The sequence below is a fragment of the Mesitornis unicolor genome, unplaced genomic scaffold, assembly GCF_000695765.1.
Source record: "Mesitornis unicolor isolate BGI_N332 unplaced genomic scaffold, ASM69576v1 scaffold18847, whole genome shotgun sequence".
Classification (NCBI taxonomy): domain Eukaryota; kingdom Metazoa; phylum Chordata; class Aves; order Mesitornithiformes; family Mesitornithidae; genus Mesitornis; species Mesitornis unicolor.
The window spans coordinates 27,344-45,648 of NW_010194531.1; the positions used below are offsets into that span (position 1 = coordinate 27,344).

General features: G+C 36.2%; 1 protein-coding gene across 1 annotated transcript in view; it reads left to right on the top strand.

Moving 5' to 3' along the window:
• HOOK3 (hook microtubule-tethering protein 3) overlaps nucleotides 1-18,305 on the top strand; it is a 66,536-nt gene that overhangs the window by 21,306 nt on the left and 26,925 nt on the right. Inside the window, exons 4-8 of the mRNA XM_010187850.1 lie at nucleotides 5,720-5,770; nucleotides 8,758-8,890; nucleotides 10,638-10,705; nucleotides 17,160-17,222; nucleotides 18,196-18,279. Coding sequence (XP_010186152.1) covers nucleotides 5,720-5,770; nucleotides 8,758-8,890; nucleotides 10,638-10,705; nucleotides 17,160-17,222; nucleotides 18,196-18,279 — 399 coding nt within the window. The remainder of the gene's footprint in view (nucleotides 1-5,719; nucleotides 5,771-8,757; nucleotides 8,891-10,637; nucleotides 10,706-17,159; nucleotides 17,223-18,195; nucleotides 18,280-18,305) is intronic.

Here is an 18,305-nt window from a genome sequence, read left to right on the forward strand (position 1 = left end):
ACTTTTGGATAACTGCAAGAATGCCTTCTTACTAAAAATATTTTCCCTGTTGCTGTACCAGTTTAAAACAAATGTCTAAGTTCACAGTGATGTTGTTACAGTCTTTGTGTCAGGGCACGTTGTCTGACTTGAGAGATTAAGCAATGCACAGGATAGAAAAAGGGAAGTGTTAAAACTCAGAGGACTCACAAAATAGGAAGCATTCAGCAAGCATTCCGTTTATTACAGCTGACCAGGTCTTGATCTAGTGTGTTTAATATAGAAACATGTTGTCACTTCTTTGAGGTTAAAATTTCTGAGTCATAGTGTACATCAGTATACATAGCAGTTTTATGTTTTCCCTTGAGCAACAAAAAGCCCTATTTCTGACTGCTGCCTTAACTGCAATTTTATGTTGTAAAAATGAAGTCATATCTCTTTCCTTGTGTACAAGTGAACATTTTAATATAATCAGAGTTTGAACTGTGTACACACTAGAATTTGATGCTGAAGAAGACGACATTTTGATGATAAAACAGACATTGAAAATGGGAAAGAGCATAGTGAGCAATTCTATTGCCAAAGTTTTGCAGGAATGAAATTCCCTAATGAAGAAATAAGAATAGCTCAATGTCACATCATATAGGAATACCAGTAACAGAACAGAAATTTAAGCAGTTAATGATTTAATACAAACATGTCAATTTTGGCAACCACAGAATAAGTTGTTCGCAGTCTGAGGGATGGGATAAAACTGACAATTTCCCCCCCCCTCTCCCCAGTTTCCATTCGGTGTGGTTGTGTGTAGCTTGGGAAAGGAAGGAAATACATTGTTCTGCTTGATTTCTGACTTTTTCTTCTGGAGTTTTCACTTGGGTGTTCAGACTACAGCATCAGTTTAAAGTACAGTTTTATCGATGTTTATAGTAGCAAGCTGTATTTGCTCCATTACTGCATAGCACATTCAAACAGTAGGAGCCACTGGACTTTCTGCAGCTAGTACAGTTTGATACCTTGTGTGTCATACAGTATTGCAAAATGGAATAACCAATGTATTTGGTTATACAGACTATAGTGCTGTAATCTAAGTAAACAAACCTGATTTTTGAGTATTAATTTTGACTCCCTGCATTAGTACACTTAGGTTTGCTCTGAATTCTTCTACAATGCAAACTGGGTTGACTAGTAGAGTAATGAAAACTAGTTTTTGGTGTACAGTATAATTTTTCTGCTATTTTCTTGTTCCTTTGCAAGAGAAGAGGGTTCTTATTCATGAGCAGCCTTTTAAAGGTTTTCTTTTTCTGTTAAAGGTGGAGGCCTGTCATGTGAAATTCTTTCTGCAAGCAAGAAGCAGAGTTTAATAGGCATATCATAAGCCAGCATTCATTTATGTCAAAAATAATAATTACCAACTGATATATTTAGTTCTGTTTCAGTATGCCCTTAATTCCTAGGTCAACAGTGTCTCCAAACATAAGTTTAATGTGGGAATGCCCTCTGTGTTCAGAGCCACATTTAATTTTTTTTTTTGCTTGTCATTTAACTCAAGGAAGTGTCTCTGTTCTTTTGGGTATTTTTTTTTGCAGAAGGCAAGTTGGAGGGAGCAGCCCCCAGAGTTACTGGTATAGTCTTTCTTTAGAATCCATTTATAATCGGTGAAGAAACAGGCTCCTGTAGGATGTAGTTCAGAGCAGAAACCTGGTATATGTGGTGAGAACAATGCATGTATGCTCTCCTTCCCTTCCTCTCCATTCTTTTAAGTGCAGCTGGGAAGAGCATGTACTTTACTGAGGTATCTGTAGCTGATTGATAGTCAGTTCTCTCACCACTTGCAAGTGTGCCCTAGCAACACTTCCTGAGACCCTCAGTTTGGAACCAATAAATAAATTGTAATTAAATAAAAATCGGTGACAAGTGAGGAAAAAACATAAGAGAAAAAACCTGCAAACATTAAGTTGCACATGTTGCCAGCTCATTTGTTGCCTGCAGTAACGCAGGGCACATCATCTCTGGTTTCATTCCAGTCAGTTTATCAAGTTAATGCTGTGTAATAAGAGTCAGTCTCATACTGAACAGTGTGTACTAACTGTGTAGTACTGTACTACAGCCAAAATGGCTGTAAGCTGAGAGGGTAATGGTAACGCAAGGAGGATCTACACAGCTTTGCTGTGGCTAATAGTAAAATTAAGTGTTCAAAGAATAAATTGTAACATGCATGTTGCCTTTGAGGATGCATTAGTTCAAAGCAGATCAGCCCTCTCTCCATGGTGATACAAGATTGGGGACATAAACCAGGAAATGACAGATGGAACAGATATTGAAAATGAATAGAGATTAATCTAGAAATAATTAAGAATCTATCTATTGTGAGTTGCAACAGCTTTCAAAGTAGAACAAAGCATAGTTTACTTTTTTTTTTCCTTCTAATAAGTTTCATGTCTTTCCAAACAGAGGTAAAGGTGCAGGGAATGTGAAAGAGGTTGACATGGTAGCGTTTGTGCTCTGTATGCGAAAGGAGGAAGTCAGGTTGCTGATGCAAGCAAATAAACATCCCACGAGATAATGGGCTGACCTTGAAAGGATGATACAGCGCTTGATAGTCAAGATCGATATTGGAAATTATAATTGTGGTGTTCTATCTTGCATGATTTAATGGTCTTTGTTAATTAGTTACAATTAGGTTTTCCCCATGTGCTGATGGAAAAAAAGGAAAAAAATTGTGAACAACCATCACCTGCTGTGATTTAGGATTCTGATGTAATTGGTTGTCTTTAACACTTTCTTGTGCTGCTGTTCCTTTTCATTAGTCTCTGCTTGAAGTCTTTCATTTAAGAACTTGCATTATGACCTGCCAAATGTTACTGGAGATACTGAGTTGAATCTCAAAATAGAAAACATTTGTGGTAGTTTCCCATGATCATTCTCTGCCAGTGACAGTAGAACCATCTAAATGTATTCACTGCAGACAAGTTAAAAAAATTGAGAGCCCTCTGAGCAATACTGAAGATCATTGTTAAGTTAAAGCCAGTCTATAAAAAATCTGCTTTAGGCTTATAATTGTCTGATTGTGTGCAAGATACAAAGATGGTACAGTTAACTCTTAAAAGCAAGTTATCCTAGTTCTGTTGATTGACTGTGGAATAGAAATAGGACCTCAAAGACAAGAATTTTTTTTCAGTTTGTTTGTTTGCTGTTTTCTTTTTCCAAGGATGCTGCCCTGTGTGTTAGTTTTGATCACAGATTTTGATCAATATTAATTTTGTTCCAGCATCTCATCTCTAAGCTCTGTGAAAGTTATATGGTGGAAGATGGCTCTTCGTGTTTTAAGGCATTTTAATTCAAACAAGACTTACAAGGAAACTGGAAAAGAAGTATTTTGTAGGCGGGTACTTTCCATTTTGTTTCTCATTTTTTGGGATTATGTTCAAGGTCAAGGTTCCTCACAGCTTTCTCATTGTTAAATTGGACTTAAATTCTGCAACACGGCCTTTATGTTTCTGTAACATTCTCTGCAGCAGTCTCAGATAAATTACAGTCTGGAAGATTTTAATGAATCAAATTTGAAAATAATATTCCAATCAGTGCAGTACTCTTTGTGGTGATTTGACATAAAAATCAAATTATTTAAATCTCTTTAAATTCTTAAATCTGTTGCAAGCTTTAGTTATGATTGTGCATGCCCTTTGAATGGTGGTGGTGATTGCTTTTGGGCAGACAGCTAGAAGATAGTTGTAGTTCTTACAGAAACATGATATGTAATGTGTGATATTACAGAAATAGTATATATTTGGGAGTAGAAGGTGTAAACCTGAAAATTAATTATTATGCTGTTATGAGAAGCATGGTAAATGTTGCTGTACACATGCTATAATGAAGCATCTCCAGTTCTGCTTCTTAAGTTGTCAGAATATTTGATGTATCACTTTGAAGTCCACGTGGTATTTCGTTTCATGTATGACTTAAAATTCAGTGATTATGAAGACAAACAGGATATTCTTATCTTAATAAGTGATCAGCTTTTGCCACTTGTTTCCAAAAGGGAGTGGATTAATAGGACTGAGGTAATCAGATCAATACTGCTTTGTATTTCATGGCTGCATCTTTTAGTGTGTGTGCAGCCTGTTTGTTTCTTGTGTTTCTTTTAGAAAAGAGACTGGATTTTGCTTTCACACCTCATTTTGTCTGTTGGTTGTGTTGAAGTGTTGAGTTTGCCCCTTGATTTCAGTATCATGTTTCCTATTTTCTGTAGTGTTTCCTCAGATCTTCTGGAAGATGGATGACTCCTGTCAGTAGACAGAATCTCCTGACTGAATGTTTTTGATGTGCAGTAAAGAACATAGAAGTTATTGTGGGCTTTAAAGACAGTTTGTATTAGGAAATTTTCACTCTCCCTTCATTATAGTTCTGCAGTTTGCCATTGTAGCTACTGTTGTCAGGTTCAGTCTTTGCAGAACCTGTTAATAGACTTCATAGAATCATAATATCGTGCAGGTTGGAAAAGGTCTGCAAGATCATCATGGTCTGACACTAAAGGCCCTTAAGATCATTGGGATCTAAATTTAACACTGCCAAGTCCACCATTAAATCATGTACTTAAGTGCTGCAGCTACACATCTTTTAAAAGCCTTGAAAGATGGTCGCTCCACCACTTCCTTGGGCACCCCGTTCCAATGCTTGACAACCCTTTCAGTGAAGAAATTTTTGCTAATACCTGATCTAAACATCCTCTGACGCAACTTGAGGCCATTTCCTCTTGTCCAGTCACTTGTTACTTGGGAGACCAGCACCCAGCTCGCTACAACCTGCTTTCTCATAGTTGTAGAGAGCAATATATGGTCTCCCATCAGCCTCCTATTCTCCAGGCTAAACAACCCCAGTTCCTTCAGCCACTCGTGTCACAGGTGACAGTGCACTGCTACTATTATCTTAATACCTTGGTTTAATACTTGGACATCAATTGGTTGGAATCTGTAGCAGTAGCTTTCAGCAAAGTTTTCTCTTTTGTTTTTTTTCTAAATATCACCTGAGATCCATTGCGTATTTTTATAATTTTTAAGTGCACTCTTTATCCCAGAGACTTGATATAAATGGATTTTTGCCAGAAAGGGAGCTTTACTTAGTACCAGAGAAATGTGGCATAGATTCTGTACACCAGGAGATGCTTAACTGATGCTTGTTGGTTGTGCAAGTGAACAGAAGCTATCTGTAGCCACTGTATGGCAGTGAAGGCATCACTGAGAAATGTGAGTTTTGCCTTCATACTGTAAGACAGACATTCAGCTGTAAAGAACCATGGTAAGGAGAACAAAAATGAAAGAACTAAGAGGAATAATTAATGAGAAAGTTAATAAATTAAGCTTATGTAGGTTGGGAATAAAGGAGGATACTGAACAGTAGTTGGTTTTGGTTTGGAAGATAAACAAGTACTCAAAAAAAAAAAAAGTCATGCTTCAGAGTCTGACCTAAAGCCTATCTAAGACAATGTGATGTTTTTCATAAATTTAAATGGCTTCTGTCAGTTAGTAAAGATTTGTGATCAAGTCTGGAAGTCTGATCATAAGGGACTGTTGCATAACTTTTATATTTCTAAATTAAACTGCTTGAACAGAAAGTCTCATTTTACAAATAGATGTAATCGTATCATCCTATTGTGTGATTCTTCTGCGATTGCCTACTTTATGATAATTTCTTTGTAACTTATTCCCTGCATTTATTTTATTTTCTTCTCCTCGTCAAATAGGTAAGCAACCTGAAGAAAATTTTAAAAGGGATACTGGATTACAACCATGAGGTAAGAACCGCTTTACATAACCGACATTCCTTTTTTGATACATATTTTAGTTAACCTGCTTAGTGTAAATTGTATTTTACTGATTAAGTTCTGAATTTTAGTTAAAAAATATTTGGCATACGGTCTTTCATAGTGTTTCAAGTATTAGCCTTTTCTGAAACTTCTCACTTCATTTGCTGAATACTCAGAGGTTCCGGAGGAGTCTGATGTGCAAATTCTGTCATGCAAACAGTAGATGTCTTTGCTAATTCTGTTGTGATGATGGACTTCTAACAGTGCTGTGTTTGATATTTTTTTCTCCTCTGCTCCAGCTAAAGACTGCCTCATTCCTTTTTTTTTCCTCCTAAGGAGAGAGAGGAAAGAGCATTTTTAGTCCCTCTCCTCATTAAAGTTTTCAAAGAAATATTTTAACCCTGGGATACTGGAATCTGCCCTTGGTATTCTCTTCTAGACTATTGAGCAAACTCAGAAATATTTGTTAGTAAACTCAAGTCTTTAGAGATGAACAAATTTTCAGGTAGGAAAAGTTAGACTACAAGCTCCTATTCAGTAAATGTTCAGGTATCCATATTGAAAATTGATGGTTAAGCAAGCCGGTCAAAACTGACAATTCTAGCAAGAAACAAGTAAGTTTTTTGTTATAGAAAATAAATATTACTATCACAAAGTGAATCCACCTTCTTTTCATCTAGCTGGCATGTATGATTATTAAGTTTCTGGTGTGAAAACATTACTACTAACCAAGTTTTGAGCGGTTTCAGGCTGACTAAGTTCTGCAAAGGTAGTGCACATTTGTAAATTTGACTGGATTTTGGTTGTGTTGTGTGGTGGTTTTTTTGTTTGTGTTTTGTTTTGTTTTTTGTTTGGTTTTGTTGTTTTGTTTTCTTTTTTGTTTTGTGTGTGTGTTTTGTTTGTTTTGGGGGGGTTGCTTGTTTTTTGTTGTTGTTGGTTGTTGTTTATTTTTCTGCTGAGGCAATGCTTGCACTGATGATGGAGATAATCTGGATTCCACTATGAATCCTGGTCATGTTTTTTTCAACCTAATTCCTTCTCCTAGCAGTCACTTTCTACAAAAATATAGATGTGAAACTATATGGAATTTACCTGATGTAACTAAAAGCCTTTGAAAAGTGTATATAACTAATTTAGTTCATTTTCAAAAATTCAGAAATTTAAACCACGTTCAGGAGATTAATCTTTCAATAGCTATCCTACATTGCTGTCCTTGTCAATTATAGCATAGAAGAACAAGAACTCAAAGTTACCTATTTAAAGCTTGGTTGCTTTTTATGTCTCAGTAATCTTGCTGCAGAACTCTGCAGCTCTGGAATTGAAATTTTATTTTTAAAGGTCTTTTATATATATTTTTTTAAAGGGTAAAATGCTCTATCATCTCAAGGTATTTATTGCAGAGTCTATCCTTAATTTTAATATTTCTGTCAATTTTTTGCTGTTGTATTTAAATTCCATCTCCTGTTTATTTCAAAATCCTCTGTTTACACCTTTGCATCCTTGGCTGCTTTGTGGTGCCTCTTCCATTCAGCTTTCGTCAGCAGCAATTATATTATCAGTAGCTATGAAGCAGTTGTAGTTTTATTAACTTTAATACTGCATTGCATTTGAAAACAACTCAGGAACTACAGATCAATATACAAACACATATCAGATTTTTGTAATTCAAAGAGTATTGTGTTTTACTGTGTTATCGCAGTCTATATACAATGGTAATATTTTCCATTGTGCTTGATGCATTCACAGAGTTCTTATTTTCTCACTAGAATGACCTAAAGGAAGTATTTTCCAACAAGAATGAATCTGGGTCCTTTAAAGTATAGAGAGATTTTTAGTAGCGTTGGTGCTTATTCTTTGAGAAAGCTGTTTTAAAAAAAAACAGTGCCAAAATACAAAAAACCCCATACAAAACAAGAAAAAACTACCACAGTGATTCCACAAAGCCCAACCCTGGAAAACTTTTGAATGGCTTGATTTCCATGTATTCTTCATATACATCTGTTAAATGTTTTTTATAAATATCTTCACCTGATTTTTTTCTGTTTTTCTTGAGTATTAACGTGGAAAAGGGCATCCAGCAAACAAATGACTGATTCCCTTCATAGTCATTGTTTCTTTATTGCACCCTGCGTAAGAAGTGACAGTTTCTTTTTATCTGCAATTAATCTGTCAGAGATGTGTTTAATTCCACATCTCATATTCATATTTTTCAACCCCCTGAAAGCTCTTTATGAACAATTTAGCAGAATTGTTTAATTCCTTCTACTGACAATCATTAATGTAAATCCTTCTTAATTATAAATCATATTACATTAATTGTAAGTCACATGGTTTTGTTGGTTTTTTTTTTTCTTTCTGCATGTAGGATGTTTAATTATGTATTGTATTACTACCTCAAATTCTCTTCCATGGAACTCACTTACTTAGTTCTGAGACTTGCTAAATATCCTTACATTTTCTAAAAGTGTGAGGCAGAGTGATCGAGTTTTTTACTGACTTGTATTTGTCATCCATCAGTGCTAGACACATGCATCGTGTAAGTGAAGTAGTTCAATTTCTGGCTTTCTGGTGGTAAGAAATGTGAGACTTGTGTATATTTTATGCTACATAAGGTGGTTTTAGGCATTAGATTTTTTTAATGGAATACTTAAAAATAATATGTGCTGTTGATCACAATGGAAGCCTGTGCTTGTTACCTTTCTTATCTGAAGTGAAAAACCTTTTAAGTTTGAAACTAATAGTTTCTAGTAAGTTGAGACAGGTTTGTCTTCTCTCAAATATTAGTTGTGACAAGCAGTGTGGTTTATCATTTGGGTGTTAGATGTTAGGTGATTTATTTTGTTTTAAAGGTTAATAGAAACCTATGTTAAAGTACGAGTGAGTTGCCCTTGTTGATTCTGAATAATTTTTGCATCTTGAAGTGTGTGTAAGTGTATGCATAGTGATACAAACGTGTGCACTGGGTTTTTATGCAGATTCTGGGGCAGCAGATTAATGACTTCACCCTTCCTGATGTTAACCTGATCGGAGAGCATGCTGATGCTGCGGAGCTTGGGAGGATGCTTCAGCTTATTTTGGGATGTGCTGTGAATTGTGAACAGAAGCAAGGTATTAAATTTTGAAAGCATGTTTTCTCCCAGGCAGTGAATGAAAATCTAGCTCATTGTGTAACTACTTAGGGGAAAAATATATTTCTTAGGTAACAGCAAATAGGGAAAAGTAATGTTGGGAACCATGATGTTCTGGACAGCCGCTGGAGACTGAGCATGGTACCTTAAGGGCATCAGAGATGCCACTTGAGACATCTGTTAGGCAATCGAATACCACGTCAGTTCTCACTGAAACTGAGTGTCTGCCTCTCTTGACTCCCGTGGCACCAGCTCTCTAACCTGCCCAGGTGAAATAGGAACCCATTCATTTTTCCTGCAGATGCCACAGAGGATGTGAAGAGCATTGGAGATACTTGTTGAACTGTCCCAAATCTCGTGCTCTAAACTTGCCTTGGGTACAGGGTGTCTTATTGTTACCTAATTACCTTAAATTACACTTAATCCAAGCCAGGTGAAGGTAACAAAGCAACTACAAACACTTGTTAACGCTCAAATGAGGAAGCATAGGAACATGTTTGTAGAATACACATGTAGGTAAATAAAACTATGCTTACCTTTCTTACATTTGTTGCATCAAGTATCTCTTTCCTCCTGATTTAAATAATCTTGGTTTCCTTTCTGACAAAATGGTAGCCAGGGTTTTGGACCTTTTGTCTTCTTGCATGGTGCATCTTAGCTTTTATCACCAGTTTCCCCTTTCCAGTTTTCTCGAGTGTCTAAATCACTTTAATTTCTGCTTCTGAAATTAGTTTTATTCTTCCCTTAATCAGGCGACAGTCTGGCTATCTTATTAATTAAAATAGAAGTAATTTTCTTCCATGAGTATATGAATAACTCAGTTTTATTAGGCCTCTTGTCCTTTCTGTTTTGTGTAAAATTATCTTCCTTCCTTCTGGTGACTATTTGGCATCCTCAAGTGGGAAGTATATCTTATTCCTGTGTTTCTCTTACTCTTTCAGTCTTAACATTGAAAAGGTGCATGTTTGATATACCAGAACAGTCTAATTTTGTGTGCTCTGAGTGAGACTTGGCATGACATACTCACTTTGAGGTGACTGATTCCCAGCATCTTCCTTTTGAGCAAATCATTGAAGGAATACAGGTCACATGCAAAGGTGATCATATCTGGCTGGAAACAATACAATATTGGGCAAGTCATAAACTCTGTGACTTGGTCTAAATGTCAGAACTTGTCATTCTAACCACTGTATCATCTTACAAGGTACCTGTCATGTAGCTCATATCTACACATAGCTGAGGAATGAAAAAAAAGAGGGGAGTTATTTGTGATACAGCCTAGAAATAAGAACAGAAACCAAGAACGAGTATGGAAGTACGTTGAAATGAGGATGCTGTAGGAAGACAGGAGATTATTGTTAAACTTACAGAAAAGAACAACCTATGTGTGTATCGTGTCCTTGTGTAGCCTGAATATTTTGGGAAAAAAGTGAGAAAAGGAGTATCAGTAATTATCTGAGAAGTGTGAGATACAAGAAGGAAAACAAATGGATGACAATTGTGTACTTTTTTCATTGTTGCAGGGTTCCATTAAGCCTGGATTTGTGTCTGAACAGACTTCTGCTAAAGTCTTGTTGAGTTTGTTGGGGTGGGACTTGACTGGTGATTATGCATTTCAGTGTCGTCTGTGGCACCTAGTCATTTTGTAGGAAGGATGTAGCTTCTGACCTCGTGTTCTGTGTGACTTGAGTTTCAACAGTAACATTTCAGCATGCTCTTATTTTCAGAGTACATCCAGACCATAATGATGATGGAAGAATCAGTTCAACACGTTGTCATGACAGCCATTCAGGAGGTATGCGGGGGTGCCCACAGTGTAAAAAAAAAAAAATGTTCAGCCTTTCAGTGTCTTAAAAAAGTATGCTTTTTCCTACTTAAAAAAAAATTAGTCGGAAGTAAAGAAAATACAGGGCATATATTTTGCCATTTTACATTGAAAAAACCTTATGTTTCCTTAGAAAAACAGGTCAGTGAAGCTTGCTTTATGTCAAGGAACTCTGATTGAATGTCCCACTTTTCTTTAAATCTAGAAGATTGAAACTTCTAGGTATTTTTAATAGAGTTTCCTTTCCTTTACCTTTCCCACCTTGTGGCTCCTAAAGTGCACTAGACTGCTTTTATGAGTAACCAAATACTGTAAAATTTCCTTCAAAATTTGTACCTTGAAATTGCAAAAATCCATTAACTTTAATTTTGGGTTTTTTACTGCACAAGTGGAAAGAAAGAGAAATGAATAGCAGAGTATTCTTTTATCAATTGTAGTGTTATGAATAGGCTCATGAAGGAATTCATGCTAGTATGTTTTTACAATTCAGTAAGTATGCTGCAGTGTATTTTGTCAGGGTGCTCTTGAGTAGTAAATTAAAACCACAGTGAAAATTAAACCACAATGTTAGTGACCACTTACAGCCATGAAGCCCCCCACATGACTTATTAAGAGCCCAAAGTGCCCATAAGTGAAGTGCCTATCAGCCTGCATAGATGGGGGTTTACTGTGAGACAAGCCACTCAGGAAAGCAGGAAATCACTGGTAATCCTCTTTCTTCTGAACCTCAACAAAAGAAACTAAATTCCACATTGAGCTCTAGAGCAATTTCAGTTTTCTATAATGTCTTAGTAGAGAAAAAGATGTCAGTGAGCCTACAGGCACTCTGTCCCCTCTTACCACTTTGACCAATGCTGTATCCATGCAGTTCTACATCCTGTTGTCTGTGTGTGGGCTGCTATCTATAACACTGCAGAGGGAACTTTTGAAATGAGCATTGAAAGAATTCTTATGCTGAATCATCTTTCAGTCAGTGCTGTCAAGCACTGGTTTGCCTGCATTTTGGGATATTTTACTTTTGCGTTCTTTTAAACTGTAATACAATGTTTTGGTTTAAACTGTAGTACAGTGTTCTCTCTTATTAAACCTGACTTTCAGCATCACTTTATTCTGCACTGTCTTAAAATGGAAAACCTTCTCTTATCCTCCCTCCCTCTATTGAAAATCTCTTGTTTGATTTTTGTAAAAAATTTTCTGTTGATATTTTGCCAGATCTGAAGCAGCCCACTGTTTTCAGCGCTTGATGAGTAGGCATACAACTAGACAAGTCCATAATTCTTTGGGTGAGCAATTGGCAGTTGAGTCGCACTCAAAAGGTTATAGCAAATGGAGTTACACCAGGCTGGCAGCCAGTCACCAGTGGGATGTTTTTGTAAGTGATCTGAACACAGGAATGGAATGTGCATTAAAGAAGTTTGCTGATTACCCTAAAGTAGGAGAAGCTGTGGAGTCCTTTGAGGGTAGAGTGGCCTTACAGAGAGATCTGGATAGACTAGAGTGGTGGGCAGTCATCAACAGTACGAAATTTAACAAGAGCAAGTGCTGAATTCTGCACTGGGATGGGTAAATCTGGTTATACATACAAATTGGAGGACAAGAAGTTGGAGAGCAGGCCTCTGGAAAGCAATCTGGGTGTTTGGGTTGATGGCAACTTGAATATGAGTCGGTAACGTGTCCTGGCAGCCAAAAGTGCCAACCGTGTCCTGGGGCACATCAAGCACAGCACAGGTAGCCACTGAGGGGAGATGATTGTCCCATTCTACACTGCATCCGTGCAGCCCCATGTCAAGTACTGTGTGCAGTTCTGGATGCCTCAGAAGGACATGAAACTATTAGCGTGTGTCCACAGGCGAGCAACTGAGATGGTGAAAGATTTTGAGGGCAAGACTTAGGAGAAGCATAAGCAAAACGCGTAAAAGTGGTTTTGATAGTTTTGTTTTTGTAAGTTATCTTACTCATAAAAATGTTTCATGAGGCACAATAGAACAAGTCTCTGCCCTGTTTTCTCTGTTTTTTACATGAAGCAGCTGGTTTTATTTTAAATTTTGCTTATTTCAAATTTTTTCATAACTTGTGACTCTTCAGAATTTCCTTTCTTGACTTGTTTAAATGTTTAAAACAAAATATTAATAACAATTAAGTAATGTTTTGTAAATTGAACAATGCTTTTCTGTTATTTTTTCAGTGCAATCAAGTTGATCTGGTGTGTTACCACCACCTAGATTCTTAGATTCTAATCTGCAGATGTCCATTTCTAAATGCAAGCTGTGCACAAAATAGAGGAAGAAAAAGACTGATATAGCTGTCAAAAAAATGAAAAAATTATATATAATTATAAATTATGTATAATACTGTATACTCTGTTATATATACTATGTTCTCTTTATATTACTGTATTACTGCTTGTAATTAAGGTATTAGTATGTATAATACAACATACATTTTTAATTTATTAATTTGTATATTTTTAGAGGCCCAAAATTTTTCCTTGCAGAAATTACTTTGGCCATTATTTCCCTTTCCTTTCCTTGACACTCTGGAAATTCTCCTGTCATTTTTCCTAATTCTTTTCTTTGAGTGGCCAAGTTCATTATTGATGAAAGTGGTAGCAGGGGAAATTGTTTGCCTTTGGCGTTTAGAACATTGCTAAACTTGATCATTTAGCAGGTCTCTCTGCAGGTCAAGCTGAGAGCCAGAATATGCTCTCTATACTCATGCACAGTATTAAAGGTAGTGTCAAAAGCTGCCTGGGGTGCATAGCAAATCCTGTCTGGATTAATACCAACTGGGTTACTTGGACAAAACAGAAACTGTCAAGCTTTGGTTGTTTTTTTTTTCCTCTGCATTTTGTCCTGACTGTTTAAAGGTTAATCTTATCTGCAATAAAAGTGGCATTTGAATAGCTAGGAAATGATAGAAAAACGTTACTTTGAGTGTGTCAGCAGTACTGGAGGAAGAAGACAGTCCAGCTGCATTAAAGCACACACACTGTGTCATACATAGCCTTGACTCTTAACAAGCAAATGAACGAAAATATGTTTTTGAAAAGAAAAACAGCCTTCTGAACACAGAATTTGTTGTTTCATGGGCACTTAAATGAGCTTTTACAATATTAGCAACTGTAGAAGAAGCGTTTCAGATAAAGCGAATGTTTTGAACTTTTAACATCATCAACTAACCTGCGTTTTGCAGCTGCGTTTGCAAAATCATGCAAATCATATGTAGAGAAAAAAAGCATTCATAATTCAAATTATTCATGCATGCAGATTTTCTGATAGTTTTACCCCTTCTCTAATCTTTATGTATCCATGACAACGCAACTTATTTACATTTCACAAGCAAAACAGTTAAAAAGTGAAGGTTTTAATAACATAAAATAAGCAGATCTGCAAGTATTTTGTAAGACATTGTACCAAAACTATGAGTATGAAAATGTGTAGATATAAAGGATTAACAGGAAATGACAACTGTTTCTTATAAAACTAGACAAAGAATTATAAAAATTGTCATGTTGTCCAGGTTACTGTGCCATTTAAAATCCAGACTGACCTCTTCACTACAGAAAAATATTTTTTATTTTAAATGACATTTTGATTATTTCAATAAATACTTGTGCTACTTCAGGTCTTCATTCTAAATATGCAAAATAAACCAGAAAAAGAACAAGACCGTAAATGCTAGTTGCTTGCTTTTTCATCATGGGAAAGCTCTTAAGCAGGCTTTTCCTTCTATTGTAGAGGCCTAATGCAGTTGCTTGATTTTGCAGACATTTTTTATATTTCTCTTTTTATAATCAATTCACTTGTAAAATCTCTGTACATCATCATCCATTAAATGTAATGTACATGTGAAAATAGATGATAATACTATACTTAAGCTTAATTGTGAATTTGGAGCTGAAAGCCTATTTCAGTGGTGCAAAATTGTGAAGGCAGATGTTTATGCCCTCCAGTAGTTTAACCTTGAAGAGAAGAAAACTGGCAGCTGTGGAGGGAGAATGAGAAGGCCACGTTCTTCTGCTATTTATTCTCTTGAGTCAGCCAATTGAAGTACATATGAAATAGAGTTTGCCACTACTGGACACAGCACAATGCCTTAGATTTCCTTTGTATCATCCACACCATATCACAGGTCATAAGATTGCAAGAAACTTCTTGTTGCGTTGACTCAGTCATCTGCTCATGTGTCCGTTTTTCTTGCCCTCCGTGCCTCATGAAAAAAAAATGCTGCACCCTGCGGAGCTCACAAATTCTGTGTAATGTTTGTGCTACACCCACACCATGTATCTCCACTGACTAATTCTTTACAGCTGATGCCTTCTTTTCTGGACATTTCTGCTAAGGATTTTCAAGTGTAGGGAGTTTTTGGAGAAGGGGCAAAACCCATTGAAGAATAAAGGAATTCTATTATTGACCTCGGCCTGCTTCCTTTACAGTAATTCGCAGAAAGCAGCAACACCACAGTGGCCTCTAGTGGGTTGTGCAGCCTCTTGTATTCTGCTTACAGTCTTGGGCAGGCCTGTTAAGCTGGATTTCTGAAGAGGAAGTTGTGCTGGGACCAGGGCGGGGTGGTGGCTGTCAGGGACATTTGGTTACACACCCTTGCAGGCTGCATGCAGCTGGACCTGCCAGTTGGAAAGTACTGGCTTAACAGGTGGAACGACCTTAGTCTCTGAAGTGTGTTTGTCAGCAGTGTCGTGGGATATAGAATAGGGAAATTAGTTCAGTATTTGGTTAGTACAGGTATCCCTGTTAGTCATCTGAAAAAGTATTTAAACAGTAGCTAGTGAAATGGAGTAATTGAAACATATATAAACATCACAGAGCAGAGATTGGAAATTCTTGGTTTGAATGGCAAAACGATAATCAGCTTAGAAAACATGGCTCTGAATTTAATACAAGCTTGTAATGCTGCTATATATGGTAATGAAAAAGACGTGACTTCATTTTTCATGGGACCATCTCTGGAGCTAGGGATTTTTTAATTCCTGTTACAGAGAATCTGGGTTTCATGGGGTGCTTTGTTTCAGAGTAGTTTGTCATTGTAGAATTGTAGACAAAATGGAAGGAATTCAGCAGTAAACAAACATCATCAAGGTTTGAGGAGGATTGTTGGAGACAGATTAATTTAGGCGTGTGGCGTTTGGCTATATGCCAATTAAGGAGATGGGGAAAAGGAGAGAAACTTAAGTGTGTAAATACTTGAATGACATAAATGTCAGACCAAGATTTTTCTCTTGTACATGATGGTATAAACAGAAAGGATGGAGAAGAAATGAGAGCTCTTTGCTGTGTGTCCAAGGAACTTTGCCAATGAAAAGTAGTGTAATAGCGATTTCTGGAAGGAATGAAGGAAGCCCTGTCTCTGGAGACAGTATCCAGTCTGGATACAGGGCCTTAGGAATGAAATCTTGTCCTGATTTTGGTTAGGATAGGGCCTTATTGATTGTAACTTCTATGAATCATGTAATTGGAGAATTTGTGCAACGCTTTGTGTTTGGACTGGATGGCAGAAACCATCAGAGTGGTTCTGTAATGCTGCCTTTTGAGTTAGTTACAACATTTTCTTACTTGGAAGACTGCTCCTCTTTGTGTCTTCCAACTTTCAGTAATAACGTTACCTTAGTATGTATGCTGAGGATGGGTGAGAAGTGGTCTATGGGCTACAACTTCTGTTACATTTGATTTAACTTTTAACTACTTGCGCAGCTGATCAGTGTGTTAATGACATAAGGCTTACTTTCTTATCAGCTTTTTAGCTTTTAGTAAGCACATCAGTCAATTTGGAGGACTTTTCTTTCCCTCTTTTTTCTTAAAAAAAAAAAAAAAAAAAGATGGCAAAAAGTAGTATTTTCTAGACCATTCCTGCAGTAAAATAGGTTGGTATGCAAGGAATTGTCATGCTCATTTCAGGAATACTCTCTGTAGACTTCCTTTTTAAATTTGCAAATTGCAGACAACGTCAGAGAAGGAATCTTGATCATCTTTGTTTTGCACAATTAGCTGAGATAGATATATCCCCAACTTCAGTTAAATAAACAAATTGAAAAATGAAAACCACTGACAGAGAACAATTAAGGGCAGGTCTTGCATGGTGTGTTGTTAATTACCGTAATTCCAGTGCCACTTCAGTAAAATGCTTAGCAGATTGTACTGTAGGTTTCATCACAGATAATGTACATTTTCAGAAGAAAAAGAAATTATGTAAGATTTCTTTTGTAGTGCTTTAAATAGTATAAATTCTGTAGATTCCTTTCTGCAATTGTTTCTGATTATGTTGTATCATAAAATGAAGTTAAAAATTTCTGAATGAAGCCAGATTGAAGCTACCAAAAATTAAAATCAGCTTGTTATTTCATAGAAGCTTAATTTGTAATATAGAAGTAAATACCTTCTTTTTCTAATCCAGTATAATCTAATTGCAGTTGATGAGTAAAGAATCTCCCGTCTCTGTTGGAAATGATGCTTACCTTGACCTTGATCGGCAGGTATATAAGACCAGATGTTTTTTTTTCCTTCAATCTTAGCAAATCAGTGGCTAGTCATTTTGCTTTATTAAGAAGTCTGTCTTTTATTCTTTGATCATGAAAGGGTTCTGCAGGAAATTAAAATGAGTGGAAAACTAAATTCTAGTATTTCAAATAATTCCGTATTATAAATTGAGTTTACCCGTTTTGATTCTTTAAAGGAGAGAAAAACTCAGTTTGGAAAGCAAGTTTAGCTGTATGACATAGTATAGCAAAACTGCAGACATATCTACATCTCTGTAAACATAATATTTGAGCACCTGATTTGTCAGGCCACTTTTCTTGTAGCTGTGCTTTTTACGTTAACTGCGTTCATATGCAAACCTGCAAGATACATATCTTTGAACATAAAGCCTTTGAAGGGAAGTATCGAAATATTTCCCACTGCTCACAAGATTCAGTGTCCTTTTACAGAAGCGTAGGCTTCTCGCTCACCATGTTAATTGTGTTCCTGTTGTGCACTAAGAGTAGCTTCCAGTGACTAGAGAGATTTTACCCCAATTGTCCATTCCCTCTATTCTACCTTCCAGTCCTTTCTGTATTTGAAAAGTAAAAGGAAAACTGAAATTATGCATTCTTTGCATCTGTAAAGAAAAGTGGTATTGACAATTTCTTCAGTGTACAGAGTTGATGAGTTCTTCAGACCAAAGTTCTTCAGGATATTTTTACTCAATTCATAGAAAAGATGTGATAATTCTAATGTATTTTTGTAATACCAAATGTTACTTTTAAGTATGTTTACCTTTTACTCTCACACAAACTAAAAAGTAATCTTATCTGCTTGCTTCCTTTTAAGAACAGAATTGCATTGCTTTTCAAAAAAAATTAATATATTACCTAAATGTAAAAATAATTTTATTGTCATGTAGTTCAGAATATTTTAGATACTTCACAGAGAGTGATTAAAACTGTAAATGTTTATTGTTTATGGTAGCTGAAGAAAACTACAGAAGAATTAAATGAAGCTCTAGCAACAAAAGAAGAAATTGCCCAGAGATGTCATGAGTTAGATATGCAGGTAGGTTTGCTATCTTTTAGATATTA